The sequence below is a fragment of the Dendrobates tinctorius genome, unplaced genomic scaffold, assembly GCF_039654945.1.
Source record: "Dendrobates tinctorius isolate UK_male_01 unplaced genomic scaffold, ASM3965494v1 ptg000124l, whole genome shotgun sequence".
NCBI lineage: Eukaryota > Metazoa > Chordata > Amphibia > Anura > Dendrobatidae > Dendrobates > Dendrobates tinctorius.
Window position 1 is genome coordinate 878,027 of NW_027361792.1, and position 17,423 is coordinate 895,449.

The 17,423-nt window shown below is 50.1% G+C and overlaps 1 protein-coding gene across 20 annotated transcripts in view; it reads right to left on the reverse strand.

Annotated features, from left to right (window-relative positions):
- Positions 1 to 17,423, reverse strand: part of MADD (MAP kinase activating death domain) — a 66,477-nt gene that overhangs the window by 5,420 nt on the left and 43,634 nt on the right. For 6 of the 20 annotated variants that reach the window (XM_073541607.1, XM_073541602.1, XM_073541606.1 and 3 more), the window contains 14 exons: positions 16,227 to 16,280; positions 13,404 to 13,510; positions 13,084 to 13,164; positions 12,823 to 12,981; positions 12,137 to 12,242; positions 11,817 to 11,879; positions 9,538 to 9,658; positions 9,274 to 9,379; positions 8,849 to 8,959; positions 7,728 to 7,835; positions 7,118 to 7,282; positions 6,889 to 6,961; positions 6,115 to 6,221; positions 4,273 to 4,342 (listed from right to left, as the gene is read on the reverse strand). In XM_073541607.1, coding sequence (XP_073397708.1) covers positions 4,273 to 4,342; positions 6,115 to 6,221; positions 6,889 to 6,961; positions 7,118 to 7,282; positions 7,728 to 7,835; positions 8,849 to 8,959; positions 9,274 to 9,379; positions 9,538 to 9,658; positions 11,817 to 11,879; positions 12,137 to 12,242; positions 12,823 to 12,981; positions 13,084 to 13,164; positions 13,404 to 13,510; positions 16,227 to 16,280 — 1,431 coding nt within the window. Of the gene's footprint in view, positions 1 to 2,820; positions 4,056 to 4,272; positions 4,343 to 6,114; positions 6,222 to 6,888; positions 6,962 to 7,117; positions 7,283 to 7,727; positions 7,836 to 8,848; positions 8,960 to 9,273; positions 9,380 to 9,537; positions 9,659 to 11,816; positions 11,880 to 12,136; positions 12,243 to 12,822; positions 12,982 to 13,083; positions 13,165 to 13,403; positions 13,511 to 16,226; positions 16,281 to 17,423 lie in introns of those variants that run through there. The other 14 variants (XM_073541619.1, XM_073541615.1, XM_073541617.1 and 11 more) reach the window with 7 other exon arrangements.

Here is a 17,423-nt window from a genome sequence, read left to right on the forward strand (position 1 = left end):
TAATAAATTGGGTACAGTAGTTCAATGTAGAATGTGCTGAATATTTTTTCATAGGAGTTTGGGAAAGTTATGAAATGTCCTATAAATGGCTGTTATATTCCTGATCTAAGGCTACATTCACACACAGCGTTTTTCCTGTGTTTTTTTGAGGATACGTTTTTCAGCTGCAAAAGCCGATCAGATTTTTAAAAAACTGCATCACCTGAAAGGTTTTTGAGCTCATAGATGTTTTCAATAGCAAAAGCAGATTAGAAATCTGCTCTATCTATATATCCATATCTGTCTATCCATATCGTATCTGTACCAAAAAGAATGAAAACCGGGTAGTACACCAATATATATTCTGTTCTATCTAAATATCTTGATTATTGGATCATAAAAATTATTAAATGTCTGAGGTTCACATTGTACTACAATAAATTTTTCACTTAAATATAAGCAATATGTGTGGGAGTCGTGGAGTCGGAGTCGGAGTCGGTGTAAGGGAAATTGAGGAGTCGGAGTCACAGGTTTGGCTTACCGACTCCACAGCCCTGCTCACTACCGCTCCATTCACCGTCTATAGGAGGTGGTCGCACACACTCACTACCGCTCCATTCACCGTCTATAGGAGGTGGTCGCACACACTCACTACCGCTCCATTCACCGTCTATAGGAGGTGGCCGCACACGCTCACTACCGCTCCATTCACAGTCTATAGGAGGTGGTCGCACACACTCACTACCGCTCCATTCACCGTCTATAGGAAGTGGTCGCACACGCTCACTACCGCTCCAGTCACCGTCTATAGGAGGTGGCCGCACACACTCACTACCGCTCCAGTCACTGTCTATAGGAGGTGGTCGCACACGCTCACTACCGCTCCATTCACCATCTATAGGAGGTGGTCGCACACGCTCACTACCGCTCCATTCACCGTCTATAGGAGGTGGCCGCACACGCTCACTACAGCTCCAGTCACCGTCTATAGGAGGTGGTCACACACGCTCACTACCACTCCATTCACGTCTATAGGAGGTGGTCGCACACGCTCACTACCGCTCCATTCACCGTCTATAGGAGGTGGTCGCACACGCTCACTACCGCTCCATTCACCGTCTATAGGAGGTGGTCGCACACGCTCACTACCGCTCCAGTCACCGTCTATAGGAGGTGGCCGCACACACTCACTACCGCTCCAGTCACTGTCTATAGGAGGTGGTCGCACACGCTCACTACCGCTCCATTCACCGTCTATAGGTGCTCGCACACGCTCACTACCGCTCCAGTCACCACCCTCTATAGGAGGTGGTCGCACACGCTCACTACCGCTCCAGTCACCATCTATAGGAGGTCGCACATGCTCATGACCGCTCCAGTCACCGTCTATAGGAGGTGGTCGCACACATTCACAACCACTCCAGTCACCATCTATAGGAGGTGGTCGCACACGCTCACTACTTGTCATGATGCATGCGGGATCATGTCAGATAAGAGCTCTGGTAACCTTTTTTTTTTCCTCTCTCTAAGCTTTGTGCTTAGAAATAGTTTTGCCCCCGGTGGTGGTTAGTGTAATTGCACGGGAATCACTAACAGGTGTGTTTACTCAATAAAGGTGTGTCAGTTGTTCTAACGTTGGTGATACTTTTGGGCTTTTCCAACCATGCTGGGTGAAGGAAGGAGCTGAGGAGAGTCCAGGACAGCTCAGTCAGAGTCCTGGAGTGGCAGCTATGGTGTCAGCGAGGCGTTCGTGTAAAGCATGGTGGAGTGGCAGCTATGGTGTCAGTGAAGAATTCTTGCAAAGCTTGGTGGAGTGGCAGCTATGGTGTAGAGCTGCACTCAGTTGCTGGACTCTTTTGCTGGAAGCTGCACTCAGATGCTGGACAGCTGCACTCAGGTGCTGGACACTGTTGCTCCAAAGCGGCACTCGGGTGCTGGACGCCGTTGCTGGACAGCTGCACCCAGGTGTTGGACACGGTGGGAGGAAGATGCACTCAGGTGTTGGACTCTGTTGCCTGGAGCAAGTGCATCAGAGCAAAGCTAAGTGTTTCCCTGTTTGTCACTTTTCCTCATGTTGGTGTTAGTACAGCGGTGGGGCCAGTGCCTGCACCACCCAGCTCCCTAGTAAGGAATAGGTGTAGGGTGTGCTAGGGTGACAGGTATCCTGATCGGCGACAGGTGAGGAGCCTGTATAGGGAACGTCAGGAGTGTTAGGGACACTGACTCAGGGGAGTGCAGGAGGTCCCCACGTCCCCCGTTTCCTATCGCAGGGCCCACCGTTGTAAATGTTTCCCTATCCCGTATCTTGTTGTATTAGTTACCGGCCTGCTGGCCGTGTCACACAGGACGGGGCACGTGACACCATGCATACAAGGACTGGGACAGGGGAGCCATGCATACAAAGACAGCAACAGGGATGCCATGCATACAAGGACAGGGATGGAGGAGCCATGCATAGTTACTGGCCTGCTGGCCGTGTCACACAGGACGGGGCACATGACACTACCGCTCCAGTCACCATCTATAGGAGGTGGTCGCACACGCTTACTGCCGCTCCATTCACCGTCTATAGGAGGTGGTCGCACACACTCACTACCGCTCCAGTCACCGTCTATAGGAGGTGGTCACACACGCTCACTACCACTCCATTCACCGTCTATAGGAGGTGGTCGCACACGCTCACTACCACTCCATTCACGTCTATAGGAGGTGGTCACACACGCTCACTACCACTCCATTCACGTCTATAGGAGGTGGTCACACACGCTCACTACCGCTCCATTCACCGTCTATAGGAGGTGGTCGCACACGCTCACTACCGCTCCATTCACCGTCTATAGGAGGTGGTCGCACACGCTCACTACCGCTCCAGTCACCGTCTATAGGAGGTGGTCGCACACGCTCACTACCGCTCCAGTCACCGTCTATAGGAGGTGGTCGCACAAACTCACTACCGCTCCAGTCACCGTCTATAGGTGGTCGCACACACCCTCACTACCGCTTCAGTCACCGTCTATAGGAGGTGGTCACACACACTCACTACCGCTCCATTTACTGTCTATAGGAGGTGGTCGCACACGCACACTACTGCTCCAGTCACAAGGGACACTGGGCCCCCCGTTCTCGGATGAAAGGCAGCCATCACACATTTATCGTTTATGCTCATGTGTTTATAGCACAACCCTCATATTAAGCTTCCAGAACACAGGGCAGGAAGTGTTGTCATGGGGGAGCGTGTTGAGGTCTGGTAAGCTTTGGGGGTCTGTGCGGCCAGAGGGGTCCCACATGCGCACAAGCACCCGGATGACGTCCACTGTGCTAGTAACGTGTAGGTCTAGAGTAGTTTGTTTGCCGCTTTTACATCCCCGCATCAAACAGTGATAACATAAACATCGTACGGACAGACGAGGACACGGGGGCTGCCGGGCAGAAAAAAAAAAAAAAAAAAAACAACTGTGGACATTTTGGGATGTTCGGAAACATGAAAAGGGAGCAGGGTCCTCCTGTATGAGCCTCTTAGTCTCACTCTGCAAATCAGGGGGCCTAATACTATCACTTAAAGGGGTTGTACACAACCCATAGTAGAGGAGGACATTAAAAAAAAAAAAAAAATAGGTTGAGCGAAGAGTTTCCGAACTCAAAGCAATCAGCTTTAATCTGAAGAGTAATCCTATAAAAGTGTTCAATCCCCTGCAGCGCCACCACAGGAGGAGCGAGGCATTACACAACTCTTAATACAAATCAATGGGCGCCATGTGCAATGCATGGTGGGGATGGCCCTCCAGAGCGAGAGGCGCCCTATGGAGGTCATGACAGGCACAAATCATCTAACCGACCTTTATATTAGGATTCCTAATATTAATATCCCATAAAATGCCATAAGTGCCCCAGATGGGAACACCACCTTTAATTGATGGCATCATGTGATCTAAAGGCTCATCTAAAAAGTTTTAAAAAGATAACACTTCTACAGAATAAATACCTGCGGCCGGACTCATGACACGTCTCTGCTATGAGGGGATCCCATAAAGTGGCAGAAGTAACGTCTAGGACTGGGCAATGGGGTAGAGCATTACCTGATCGGAGGAGGAAGGTTTTCATAGATGCCACAGGCAGACGCAGCACACATTATATGGCGGTAACTCAGAGGACCCCCAAGACATATCTTTACGATATTCCTGGAAACACCCCAAAAAACCTCCCCTCCAGAGACGGGCGTTAAATATGGGGCTTCCTACACTCAGAGTTACGGCCATAGCAATACAGACCCAGCGGCACAAGGACGGTAATTACCAAATTCCTCCAAGACAAAGACGCCCCGTACAGTGTTACACTTTTTTATGTGATTCAGCTGTATAAAAACCTGGAGGAGAGAAGGGACAGGGAAAAAAAAGACGGGGGAAGAGAGGAAGAGAAGAGAAGAGGAAATGAAAGAGGAGGGAAAGGAAGAGAAGAGGAAATGAAAGAGGAGGGAAAGGAAGAGAAGAGGAAATGAAAGAGGAGGGAAAGGAAGAGAAGAGGAAATGAAAGAGGAGGGAAAGGAAGAGAAGAGGAAATGAAAGAGGAGGGAAAGGAAGAGAAGAGGAAATGAAAGAGGAGGGAAAGGAAGAGAAGAGGAAATGAAAGAGGAGGGAAAGGAAGAGAAGAGGAAATGAAAGAGGAGGGAAAGGAAGAGAAGAGGAAATGAAAGAGGAGGGAAAGGAAGAGAAGAGGAAATGAAAGAGGAGGGAAAGGAAGAGAAGAGGAAATGAAAGAGGAGGGAAAGGAAGAGAAGAGGAAATGAAAGAGGAGGGAAAGGAAGAGAAGAGGAAATGAAACAGGAGGGAGAGGAGGTGAATGTACGAGGAAATCAAAGAGGAGGGAAAGGATAAAGAGAAGGGGGTGGAAGAGAATGTAAGAGGAAATGAAAGGAGGGAAAGGATAAAGACGAAGGGAAGGAAGATAATGTAAGAGGAAATGTGAGGAGGGAAAGGATAAAGAGTAGATGGTGAAAGCACCGAGAGAACGGGAAAGGATGTAGCAGACAGGAAGAGAGATTGTGAGGGAAAGGGAGAGAGACAGAAGGCACTGGTTAATTTTTCATATCCAGGATCTTTCTGGAGGTCACAACATTTCTGTAACAGAATTAATGAGTCGAGGGGAGAAAACAGCTTTGGAATAATGGGGAGACAAACCCTAAAACACAGCAAATAATCAGGAGGTAAACCAGAACTAAAGCCGGGGGGAAGAAAAGTGTTGGAGGTAAGACGGGAGGAGGTAGCACAGACAGCTCAAAACTAACAGGAGAGGGAAGGGAGAGCAGCGAGAAGCAAAGATGGCGGCAGAGTGAGTACCTTCCGCTCCTTGCAGGAGGAGTGAGCGTGGGAGAGAAATGAGACTGTTAGTGACATAGCGAGACCACACCGCCCCTCACTTCGTATAACCCTCAGCAACACACAGCCCAGACCAGAACATCAATACGGGGAGGCCAGGAGAAAAAAAAAAAAAAAAAAGTAGCCCCGTCATCAAATCCGTCCCTGCTCCTCACCCAGCACGGAGCGCAGGCCCTGCTCAAACTTATATGGAGGGGAGATCACACCGGACCCCGCACCCGAGTGTAAAATCTGCTCACTTATGAGTGGACAGCACTGGAAGAAAGTAGAACAATCAGTGTGGAATCTGCACGTTGTCCTCGCATTCTTGTGTGGATGACCTGCTGAGCCCTGGGTGACCTTGTGATGAATGCGGACCTGAATTTATATTTTGCCCCTTTTCCCCCCCACCTGGGTGACCTGAGAATGAGCTGTGGATGGAGGTTCAGCGCTGGGAGAGGGGGCTACAAAACGACAGCATCAGACACCCTCGATCCTAGCAGGCAAAGGGCAGCATGGAGCAAAGACAGCGAGAGACGGCACAAGTGTCACACAGCTAGAGCAAGCGGAGGAGACACAGACTGAGGGGCAGAAGAGGGGCTGAAGATATGGGGGGACCCGGCACACTGCATCCCACACACTACAATGGTGCACGGTCTGGTGAGGACACAACACAATGTATGAAGACACAAGTACAAGTATGGACGGGGCCACCACCCCTACTTACATACACCGTACCCTACGCAGACACACTATGCTGCCCGCATTCACACTCCCCTCATACCTGACTGTGCATGAATTTCAGGTTAATGCCTTCCAGGGTCACTTGGAGGAGACCCCCTTCCCCAGTTTTCATGTCTTGAACTGGGAACTCGCCACCAAGCTCTGGGCCTGCGAGACAAAAAATGAAAAAAGGTGAGCAGGGGGCTAAATGTGGATTTATTTTTTCACTTCCGTAATGCGGCGTTTGTTTCTATGTAAGGACAATGTGTGAACAAAGACTTGTAAAACAAAACTGCTCTGAAAGGCGAATGTGCGTCACGATGTCCCAGACTGTACTTTATGCTGCACACTCAGAGATTTATAGGGCCAACAGTAAGTGGGGGTCCGACTACTGATCCTAAAAATAAAAAGGCTGCACTGCTGAGTCGGGGTTGCGTCCCCTTTACCCCCATAGTAAAGAGACACTACATGGTGTGCGCAGCTGTGCTGTGACAACGTGTGCACCTGACCACCATGGGACTACCGGGGGTCTCACACCCACTGATCTGGTATTGATGACCAATTGTAAGGATAGGGCATCAATGTTAAAGTCCTGGACAACCCCTTTAAGCTTCTCTAAAATAAAGTAAATAGGATTGTACACATTTGTATGACAAAGGAAAGGATGAAGTTCCCAATTGGTGGCCACTGATTGCGATAACCATTAAGGGTTTTCTGATCATGACAAGCCCCGTGTGAACACATGGTATTACATGGCGGCCATAAACCCCTTCGTCGGTGACACGAATACGCCCTAGTAACCCGCACGGGTCACACACGGCTGTGTAGACATTACCTGGCTTAATGCTCTGCTGCCGGGCCGCCGCTCTCTCCATACTTTCCTTTACACAGTAGTAGAGCTCCCGACACTAGAGAAATAAAGTAAAGGAATAAAATTAAGTTTTATTTTGGAAACACAAAATATCCAAACTTTACTCTTCACTGCCCCTCGCTGTGCGCCCCATTTTACAGACGATGGGGGTCTAACAGAACGGCAGCAGCCATTGCTCCGTGCCTGTACGCACCTTCTTAGTGAAGAACTTGTTGAGTTGTGTCTCTTGTCCGTTCCTTCTCCACAGACAAAGGACTTTGGTCTTGGGACAATAGGTCATATTAATGAGCTTCTCGTACCACCAGCGCTCATACACCGCCCCGATGTTACTGCGCAGAACGATGCAGTCATCGCAGACCTGCAAGTAACAGAGGGGTGAGATAAGGACTGGCCGCACTGCGCACGTTATAGGGTTACACATATTACTAGTGGTCACCTAGGCCACAGGATAAGTGACCGACTGCTGATCGCTCATGGTCCACCACCGTCACCCAGAAAGGGGCATGGTCGTGACGGTGCACTCATTGCTTACAGGTAGTTGGGCCCAATACTTTCCCAACTTGCACCTCTGGCAGCACAATAGATAATCTCGGTTAAAAGGGTACGGTCCCTTTAACAAACGTGGTATTAATTTATAAAAATCTAACTGTTCTGAAAAAAAAAAGTCCATAGGTAGTTTGGTATCGCAGCTCCGTTCTAATAAAGAGAAGGATTTGCAGTACCACAAATAACCTATGGACATGTGTGGCGCCAATTCTGGAAAAACAAAAGCAGCCATGTATATGAGTACGTGTGTGACCTACCTCCATGAAGAACAGGTCTCCAGTGGTGTCCGTGCCAGCGTGCACCACGAACGTCTGCTTCTTGATATGACGGCTTCCGCTGGGCCGAACACTGAGATCTCGGCCGTTCTAGATTTCGGGATAAATCACGTCAGTTTTGCATGAAACAGAAATGCAAAAAGGCACAAAGGAGCACAGGCCACGCGGATCAGTGACCGGACACATTAGTGATGAGCGGATGTGCTCGGATACGGTATTCTCGGAGAACACTCGGGCGCTAACCGATTATTTTATCCGAGCGTGTCCGCATCATCCCCGGTCTGCAGCCAAATCCGGATGAGAATTCCTGGCCTGAGCCGACGTTAGATCCCATGAGTCGCTCGACCACTGGATGGCATTTAACATAAGTCAACTGGAAAATCAGCAGCAAAAATCACAGCTGTAATTCCTGATGAATTTGCTGTAGAAATTGTGCAGATTTACATTACAGAAGGGGAATCCCGCAACGACATCAGCAGCACACGGAAGAGCTGCAGAATTCAAACGCATGTCATGGGAAATCATCCAGAACGCCGCTACTGTAACAGCAGATTTCCTGTGTGCAAAACCCCCGTGCGGTGAGAACGCAACCATGCAATGCAGCATTAAATAATGATCATATCTTGGCAAGAAGTCCAGGTCAGCAGTCGGCAGATGGGAGCGCTGCAAGCAGGGACCAATAATCAGAAGAGGAGCCGAGGAGGCCGTATGAGGTGGTTCTCCAGGAAGGCTTTAGTCTGACATGACCACTCGACCACTGACCTGTCTACCAGACCCCACCCTGACTTGACCACTAGCCCACACCCCTCCTGACAAAACACCACTGGACCATCCCTCCCTGACCTGACAACTCTAGACAACTACACCACCAGGGAAATGACCACTGGACCCCCCCTTCATTACCAGATCGTTGGACAGTCAAGAACACCCCCCTCCCCTCCGGGCCCCTTAATCCACCGACCCCTGGGCCCCTTAACCCACCGACGACGGCCGCTGGGCCCCTAAATCCCTGACCTGACTGTTGGACCAGGGTGCTGTGACTCTTTTTGCTTATCTCTTTCTGATCCTGTGACATTATTGACCCGTCCGTGTCGGCTCCTCACCAGGTCGCTCACTCTGTCCAGCAGCTCGTTGATTAGTTGGCTGTGAGATAAGCCAATGTGACACTTTCCCAGGAGTCGTCGAACCTTCCTGCGCAGATCGGTCTTATTAACCTGGGAAGAGTAATTGTCCAAATACAGAAAATTGAAAAATAAATATTTCCCCCCCCCCCCCCCCCCAGAAAAAAATCACCCTCATGAGCACAGCTGTGGCTACTGCTCAAACCCCCTGACCTGCACAGCCAGAATAATATCCATCACCAGTGGGGGACGCACTATGACCGGGGCCATGCAATAAGCAGCCCACCTAGGTAAAATATCTGCAATGATGTTCCCCCAACCTGCAATACCGCGGCCCAGCTGCAGAGTCTGGCTGGTGAGGACTTTTATGTACCACAGAGTCCTCCAAACAAGCAGGGAATTGTTACCTTCATCATCACCATGTAAGCCACCATATTGTGCAGAAGAGTCGCCAGCAGACGGTCCTCATCATCCTCCAAGCGCTTCCGGTCATGGTCCCCCAAAGAGAAATACCTAAAGATAGGACCCCCCAACGATTAGCGGCAGCACTGCAAGTATATAATGCAGCCATAGTCCTTCTTTTGGCAACGATACCACCAACACCTTCAAGGCTGCACACAGGGTCCTCGCTCGGAACCTGGGACCCCAACACAACCCTCTAGCAGTCTCACCTGTCTATCATTTCCTGAGGTCCTTGGTCCATCCCCATCCCCTCTCTCTCCAGCATCACCGCATCCAGGAAAGCATCTTCCCAAAACTGCATTTGGTCCCAGAGGGTGGAGCGTTCCTTACCTAAAATATGAGCACAATTTATGATAAAGCCTCTGTATTTATACAAGAGGGGCTGCCCAGGATCTCAAGTCAGAGCACGAAATGGTACAAAAAATAATATATATATTTCCCTGCAGCTCTGGAGGTCCCTGCTGGTCCTGCAAGTCACCAATCACTAACCTCAGCTGCTTGAATGTGCGACCAGGGAACGATTGGCTGCAGGGGTCGTGTGATTGATGAAGGTGACACCATCACTGCAGGACCGGTGGGAGCTGATGGAGCATTTGTAGCTGTAGTTCTTTTTTATACTATGACACTTCCTGCGATAGTGCGACGGTCTGAGAGTCCTGCACAGCGTGACGGACAACCGCACAACATGCACAAACACGTCACGTGCAAACCGGAGACCCCACAAACCAAAAACAAAGACCGATCTACACTGCGCTCAATCCCCGGAAGACCCAGAGCTGAAGTCAGATTTCTGCTGGGGAGGAACGTAACCCATCGAAACGGGTCTCCTGAGCTGATGGAGGAAGCGCTGGACGACCCTTACTAGTGATAGGGGGTCCGACACGAGGGCTCTCGCCTTCCCATAACGGACGGCGGACATGACATGGAGGGAAGAGGACGGAGATCTATTCCCCCCCACATCACATCTCTGTGACAGTCCGTACACAGCTGGTTTTAGAGGAGGCACACTGGGCAACTTCCCGGAGCGGTGGGGAGGCCGAACCCGTCCAGCGCTACCTTGTAGAATCATTAGGGCATGTTATGGGGGTCTGGAAATGCGGTTCCCATCGTCTGGTGAAATTAGACGGCCAAGATCGGATGGTATTATTTGGATACTATAATGGCGCATTATTCAGGCTCGGTACTGTGGCATTTTGGCGTCATACTGGAGCGTTACTCAGGTTTAGTATTGTGGTATTATTTGGCGTTATATCGGAGCATTATTCATGTTCAGTGGTATTATTCCTGCTTAGTACGGTGGTATTTGAGTTATATGGGAGCAGTATTCAGGCTTAGTACGGTGGTATTATTTTGGCATTATATGGGAGCATTATTCCGGCTTAGTACGGTGGTATTACGTCACGTAATATGGGAGCATTATTCAGGACCAGTACGGTGGTATTATTTTGGGAGCATTATTCAGGCCTAGTATGGTAGTATTACCTTGGCGTTATATGGCAGCATTATTCAGCTCCTGTAGGGTGGGACACAGAATGACATTATTTTATTGCCAGTGTAACAAGTGCACTATATGGTGGCATTTTTAGGATACTGTACAGTATTTTGCACCTCCCTATTAGCAGGTCACCGTACTGCTACCTGCCGCCCAGGAGATTGGTTTCCTACTAATAAAGCTGGGTACCTACGTTCGCCTACTGAATAATGCATCTGGCTACGACTGACACAAGTATCTGGAGATCCTTGATATCCTTTACATGTGTCGTCTCCTTTACTGGATGCTGGAGATAGAGGTTTCCACATCGGGGGATCAGGCGTCCTACCCCAATGATGACGCTGCTGTAAACCAGCACGTTTAACCTATATACCTTTACGTCCTATCCTGACGTACGATGACGCCACAAATCCTCAATATAGAGGTGACCGAGACCCTTGAATGATGAAGACCACCCTGGACTAGATCCTTAAGGGCAGCAGGTATGGATTACACAAGATCAGGGGGTCACAATCTGCTCACATTCACTTTCCTCACGTTGTGATGCTGCCACAGCCTAGGATTTCCAGACGGACATCTTGCACATTTTGCTCCATCCTCTTTGTTACAGAGAGGATTTTTCTGCACTCACGATAAAATTTGTTTATGGTTCAGCTCATTGGGCGACAAAGTTCATGGCTCCGGCATCCCCCAAGTATATTACCGTACCATGAAATCAACCTAACAATTATTGCAGCCATCTTTTAGCTGACAATAGCCACTCATTTCGGTCACCCCCTCCTGCCCGCAGGCAGTTCACCGGCCTAAATGCACCAGATACATACGAAGAAGTGGGAAAATTTATAAATCTGAAGCTGGGTCATATACAGCTGCTCTATCTATAGATACACTACAGCGTTAAATGCAAAAACGAGGAACAGGAGGGGTAGATCCCAAACAAATGCACAAGCACACGGGCATGCCGGGGTATCGGGCAGGACTGCAGAGATGTATTACTCAGAGAGAAGGTCTCCATCGCTGCCTCCTCGAGCTGGTCCCAGACTGAACCTTTATCTCTTCCTGTACAAAGAAGCCGGTGCACAGCATAATGCAGCGTGAGAAGAGGGAAAAAAAGAGCAAGGAAGGGTTAAAGAGCACGGCGATAGCCGCATTATATATTTGGGATGAATCAATAATCAGCAAGAGACATGAGGGTTATACACTGATGACTCGGACCACCGATCTGCCCCGTGATGGCCTGACCACATCATTGCTTCCTTCTTTGTGACACCATTATAATGGGAGATGTAATAAAAAACACGAACTATAATTCTTACCCAACAGTCCTTCATACAGGTAAATGCGCTGGCTGAGGTCTTGCAGGGGACGTCCCGGACTGACGCTGCCATTCCTTTCCCCAGGACGCAGAATCTGCTGCTTTCCCTGTGGAGCAAATATCAAAATCAGAACAGATGATATTTAGTAATCAGCGTGTCCAAAATATTGGGAGCCAAGTGACTGCTGCCTGCTTCTGAAAGGTTTCTAGGATGCGGCCTACTGATATGGGCAGCAGTGGACGCACATTCAGAGAGGATGGCCCGAATCTCAGGATCGTGCATGCTGACCTTGCTGTCCACCTCTATAGGAAGGCTCCACAGACCGCAGCCCTGGAGCTGAACCGCTAGTGCTGCCCAAATAAAGGGTGATTCGCATGTCGCCCAGTGAGCATCGGACCTGCGCCTCTCGGCTCTAATGCGTGTAGCAAGTTATGCTCCAGCCTCATCACTGCTGGCGGCCATGTTACCACGCGCAGAAACGCGGCTTTTCCTTCCGCAGGCGTCTGTACTGACATATGCAAAGGCCATCTGCTCCAGGGGGTTCTGTGCTTTTGGGTGCAGATTTATGAGATTTTTTTTTTTAATCTAACACTTATTTTTTGTAGTACAGAAACGCGTGGACCCTGCACTTAAGAACACAACTGCGCTTCTGATATATATATATATATTTATTAATCAGTACTTACAAATATGGCCCCGGTGAAGGAGTTCATCTGAATTTCACTGTCAGATATGGCGCCCCTAGATCCTGACAGCCGCCCTCCTCCGGGTCCTCCAAGGGTGTCCCCAGCATTGCTGCTCAGATCACTATCTGCTCCCAGAGTTTCCCCCGAACTGTTACTGACCTGCAAGAAAGGGTTAATGGGGCTGTAATAGCCAGTATTTGGGTCTGGCCTCCGACCACCCGCTTATGCCGTCCCCACTGTCGGGAGAAGCGCAGGTCCTACCACTGTGCTGATCTCAGAATCCTGACTGCTGCTTCGGATGAGAATGGCGGGTCCCGAGCTGACACCATCCAAATCACTCCGCTGCTCCCGCGGGCACAAAGAGGGGGACACAAAAGAAACAAACAACCCATCTAATGAGACATGGGGATGGCAGGGCCCCAAGGAGATGGCACGGCCCCTAATCCAGAGTCCTAACGAGGGACTGCATCTAACCCCAAACTGTACATGACGAGACTGCATCTACTTCTACACAAGGACACGATCCTTCTCGCCCCCACACCCGCCATCTCTTACGTTACAGCGCAGATGTCACTTTATACCTGGGAGCCGGACGTGACGCTCAGGCCGCTGTCCGCACTTATCTGGGAGCGCTTCTCGTCAGTGTCGGCGCTGTCTACTGGCGGCTTTGGCTGCTCGGTGCCTGCATCTGTTTAAAGAAGACAGTGATGAACAATAAGGACGCCGAGGAGGGAAACAATATTCTTAACCCAAACGGCAGCACAGAAGGTCGCTACTCATCCTGACCAGGTAAGGAAGGTTCTAGGCCCGGTCGGGGCGAGCCAAAATATTAATATATAGTGCCAGCGTTATCACCAGTAAATCAAGTCCCCGGGCTTCCGCTCATATTCTCACGTCAGCTCCTAAGTGACAACCAATATGGCCGCCAGACTCCTGATGGCCTATTTGTACAACTGGGAGTGGCCACCATAACAGGAGATTTGTTTTGAATGAGACTTGTATTTGCCTGTGATTAGACATTTTTTTTGCTTTTTAGCCTCGACCAGTCTAGGACAAATAATAGGAGAAAAGACAATGAAAACACAAAATCATTAATAATGTCATCCACATATAAAGGAATGCAAGTCCACTAATACTATGGCCGTGTGCATCACTCCTCCTCAATGCGCAAATCTCAGGACACAATGGTCCATGGTCGGTAACTGCTCCGGCCACCAAATTGTGACTGCACCAGTGTCATATTGCGAAGTTCGGTTCCACTCCCTGTATGGACACGTGGAGCGATGCCGCTTCCGATCACATCTGTCCTCTCAGTGCGGTCAGAGAAGGGGGTCACCGCTGCAGAGCCAGAAGCAGCGACATTGCGAGCAAAGGCTCATGTGGTGCCGAGTGATATGAGAGAGGAGTGAGAGCATGAATAAAAAGCGCTAGATCAGGAAAGATGGCGGGAGCAGGGGAAGGGAAGCAGTGTATTCACCACTACAGATACTATCTAAGGACGAGAAACCCCTAACAAACCAGTCGCCAATGGAGAATCTGCCAGCAAGGCCAGGAGGAGTGTGCTCGCCTAACTCTGCCAAGAAGGCCAGGAGTGTATGCCCGTCAAGCTCTGCCAAGAAGACCAGGAGTGTGCCCGCCTGCTAATCTGCCAGCAAGGCCCAGAGTGTGCCCGCCTGCTAATCTGCCAGCAAGGCCCAGAGTGTGCCCGCCTGCTAATCTGCCAGCAAGGCCCAGAGTGTGCCCGCCTGCTAATCTGCCAGCAAGGCCCAGAGTGTGCCCGCCTGCTAATCTGCCAGCAAGGCCCAGAGTGTGCCCGCCTGCTAATCTGCCAGCAAGGCCCAGAGTGTGCCCGCCTGCTAATCTGCCAGCAAGGCCCAGAGTGTGCCCGCCTGCTAATCTGCCAGCAAGGCCCAGAGTGTGCCCGCCTGCTAATCTGCCAGCAAGGCCCAGAGTGTGCCCACCTGGTAAATCTGTCAGCAAATCTGCCAGCCTAAATCTGCCCACCTGAGTGCTGGTGAATTGGTCAGCCTCTCATGTACTCAGTATTAGATTTTCAGCATTTGTAAATGGGAAATTTAAAGAAAATGAGCAAAACAAATTACCGTGTTTTTCGGATTATAAGATTCACTTTAATTCCCAAAAATTTTTGGGGAAAATGGGGGTGCGTCTTATAATGCGGATACACCTCACCAGCAGCGGTGCAGTGGATCGCTGCTGCAGGCCGATATGCGGCGCTGCGGGTGTTCGGTGGTGCGGGGGCTCTGCTGACATTTTGTGAACGCCCAGAGCCCCCCACACTAACATGGTTTAATGTGCGGTGGACTCCGGGAAAATGGCTGCCGGGGCATGCGCAGATGGAGACCTCGGCACCAAGATCTCGGTAAGCAATAAGACGCATGGATTATAAGCACCACCATTTTATTACAACTTAGTGATGGATTATGGGTAACAAAGTCCGTGCCAAATATATACAATCTGCAAAAACGGAATCTGGCGTCTCTATTACAGGGTGGGTCACGAATACCGACCTCCTGCCCCCCTTGAGCACAGGATGGAGAGGCTCATCGGGCCTCAGCCATTAGCTGTGTGTGTGAGGACTGAATGTGGCTGTCGTTTGATCCTTTTGGGCAATGTCTGCACCTTGGAGCTACACTAAGAAGTGGGAACCAAATTGCAAAAAATATAAACACATCAGACACCGGACATCACTGCGGACGTCCAGGATTATGAGGAACCCCAGGAAATGAAAGTAAAAATGATCCCGGAAGAACATAGCGGTGTGAACGGAAATCACCGCAGATTATGGTTGGCTATTGGACATGATGGAGGACTCATTACATCTGGTCCACGGAGCGCTGCTCCGGATGTTACCGCACATAAATGAGCCACGAGATAAAAATCAGCGGCTACAGGAGCAGTGATTGCAGGTGATGACACCGCGGTCACAATGAGGACAATGTACAGAGAACTAGTTACCAATGGGGTGCTTGCTCCTTTCTGCAAGAAGCAGGGGTCTGTATTACACGGTCCACCTTGTGTATAGTCACTTGCGCCTTGTAGAAAAAAAATCCGCTGCTACCTGGAACCCATCAACAAGCAGGCGAGGAGGATGAGGATGTTCATCTAACGATGAATGATGTGTATTCCTGGACGGCGCGGCACGCTGACACAAGGCTGACCACTACACCCGGCACTATGCCCGGCCCCCCGCGCACCTAGGAATGTGCAGCTTGGCTGGTTTTCTATGGAAGCCCCTCCATCAATCCCATCTCCGTTTTATCCCCATGATTAGACTAACAGAAGATTGGCAGAGACCCCCTACAAAGTGCTGGACGTGACCGCACCATATATGCGGCCTCCCTGACAGATCGGGGACGGTTTGGGGGGTTTCTCCGGTTTCTTACTCTGTTTCTCCATAGCTTTTTGCTTTCTCACTTCTCGGTGCTTGTTCCACAATTCTACCCAAGATGTATTGCAAGCAGGAGAGAAAGACAGAAAGAGTCAGGTGCGGATCAGACAGGCCTGAAAATGGACACAGAGATCCCCGGCCCCCTCCCCAAACAGCCCAGACACGGACGGCACAGACACGTGAGCACGGGTGTGATGGCGAGAGAGTGTTAGAGAGAGCGCACAGTAAGTAGCGGTTGTATTTATGTATCAGCACGCGGTATACATAAATATCCATCCCCTATGTATATACTCATCTGTGCACTGTATACACATAGGACTGGCCCCACCCAGATGAAACCCACCATCTAGCGCTACCTAGGACATGGACACCGGGAGCTACTGCAGCTGTGACTCTACAAGTCTCAGCGTCACATCTATTAGTCCACACGTTGGTAAACCGATAGACAATGAACTACAGATCCCAGCATGAAACTCCCAGTCTAATGCCGCGGGTTCTGCACAAAGGGGCGGTCAGGATTAGGAAACAGAAAGGTGGCACTATGTGTATCCACAGGCTGGGCCTGGTATTGCAGCTCACAAAAGCTGCAATACCAGATGCCACCTGGGAGGGCGCCGTTATCTAATGACAAACGTCATATAAACACACTAGGTCTCCTCCTAGCACCGAGGGTCGTTTATATGAATACATGGAGTGAAAGACGAGACGAAACCCTCTAACCGGACCGAACACGGATGTACGTATGAGGAGAGCAAATCGATCTGCATGATCCCGGGTCTAGAGGCCTCATCAGTAGTCCACGGCCAACAGACAGGAGTCGCGATCCTGATCACTAGGCCCGGCATCACGTGTCTCATGCCACAACAGATCTATTAACCAAGAGGGCCACCAAGAATTCCAGCAGGAAGGAAGCAGCCCCCAGACCAGGGCCCTGCCAGAGGCGGCCCCCAGACCAGGGTCCTGTGAATCGATTAGCTTATCTCTAAAACACATCCGTATCCGTACAGAAGCCACCAAGCACCCAGACAGATTGCCAAAATAAGAGTCGAATAGTCAAATGAAGATCGACTCTGGTCCTGGTACCAGGATACAAGTCAGCAGTCGGGGGTCCGCATCATCCCAGAGAACAGGAAAGGGAACACAATAATCAACGCTCATCATCAAGATGAATGGGCGTTATGGGGATCTCAGG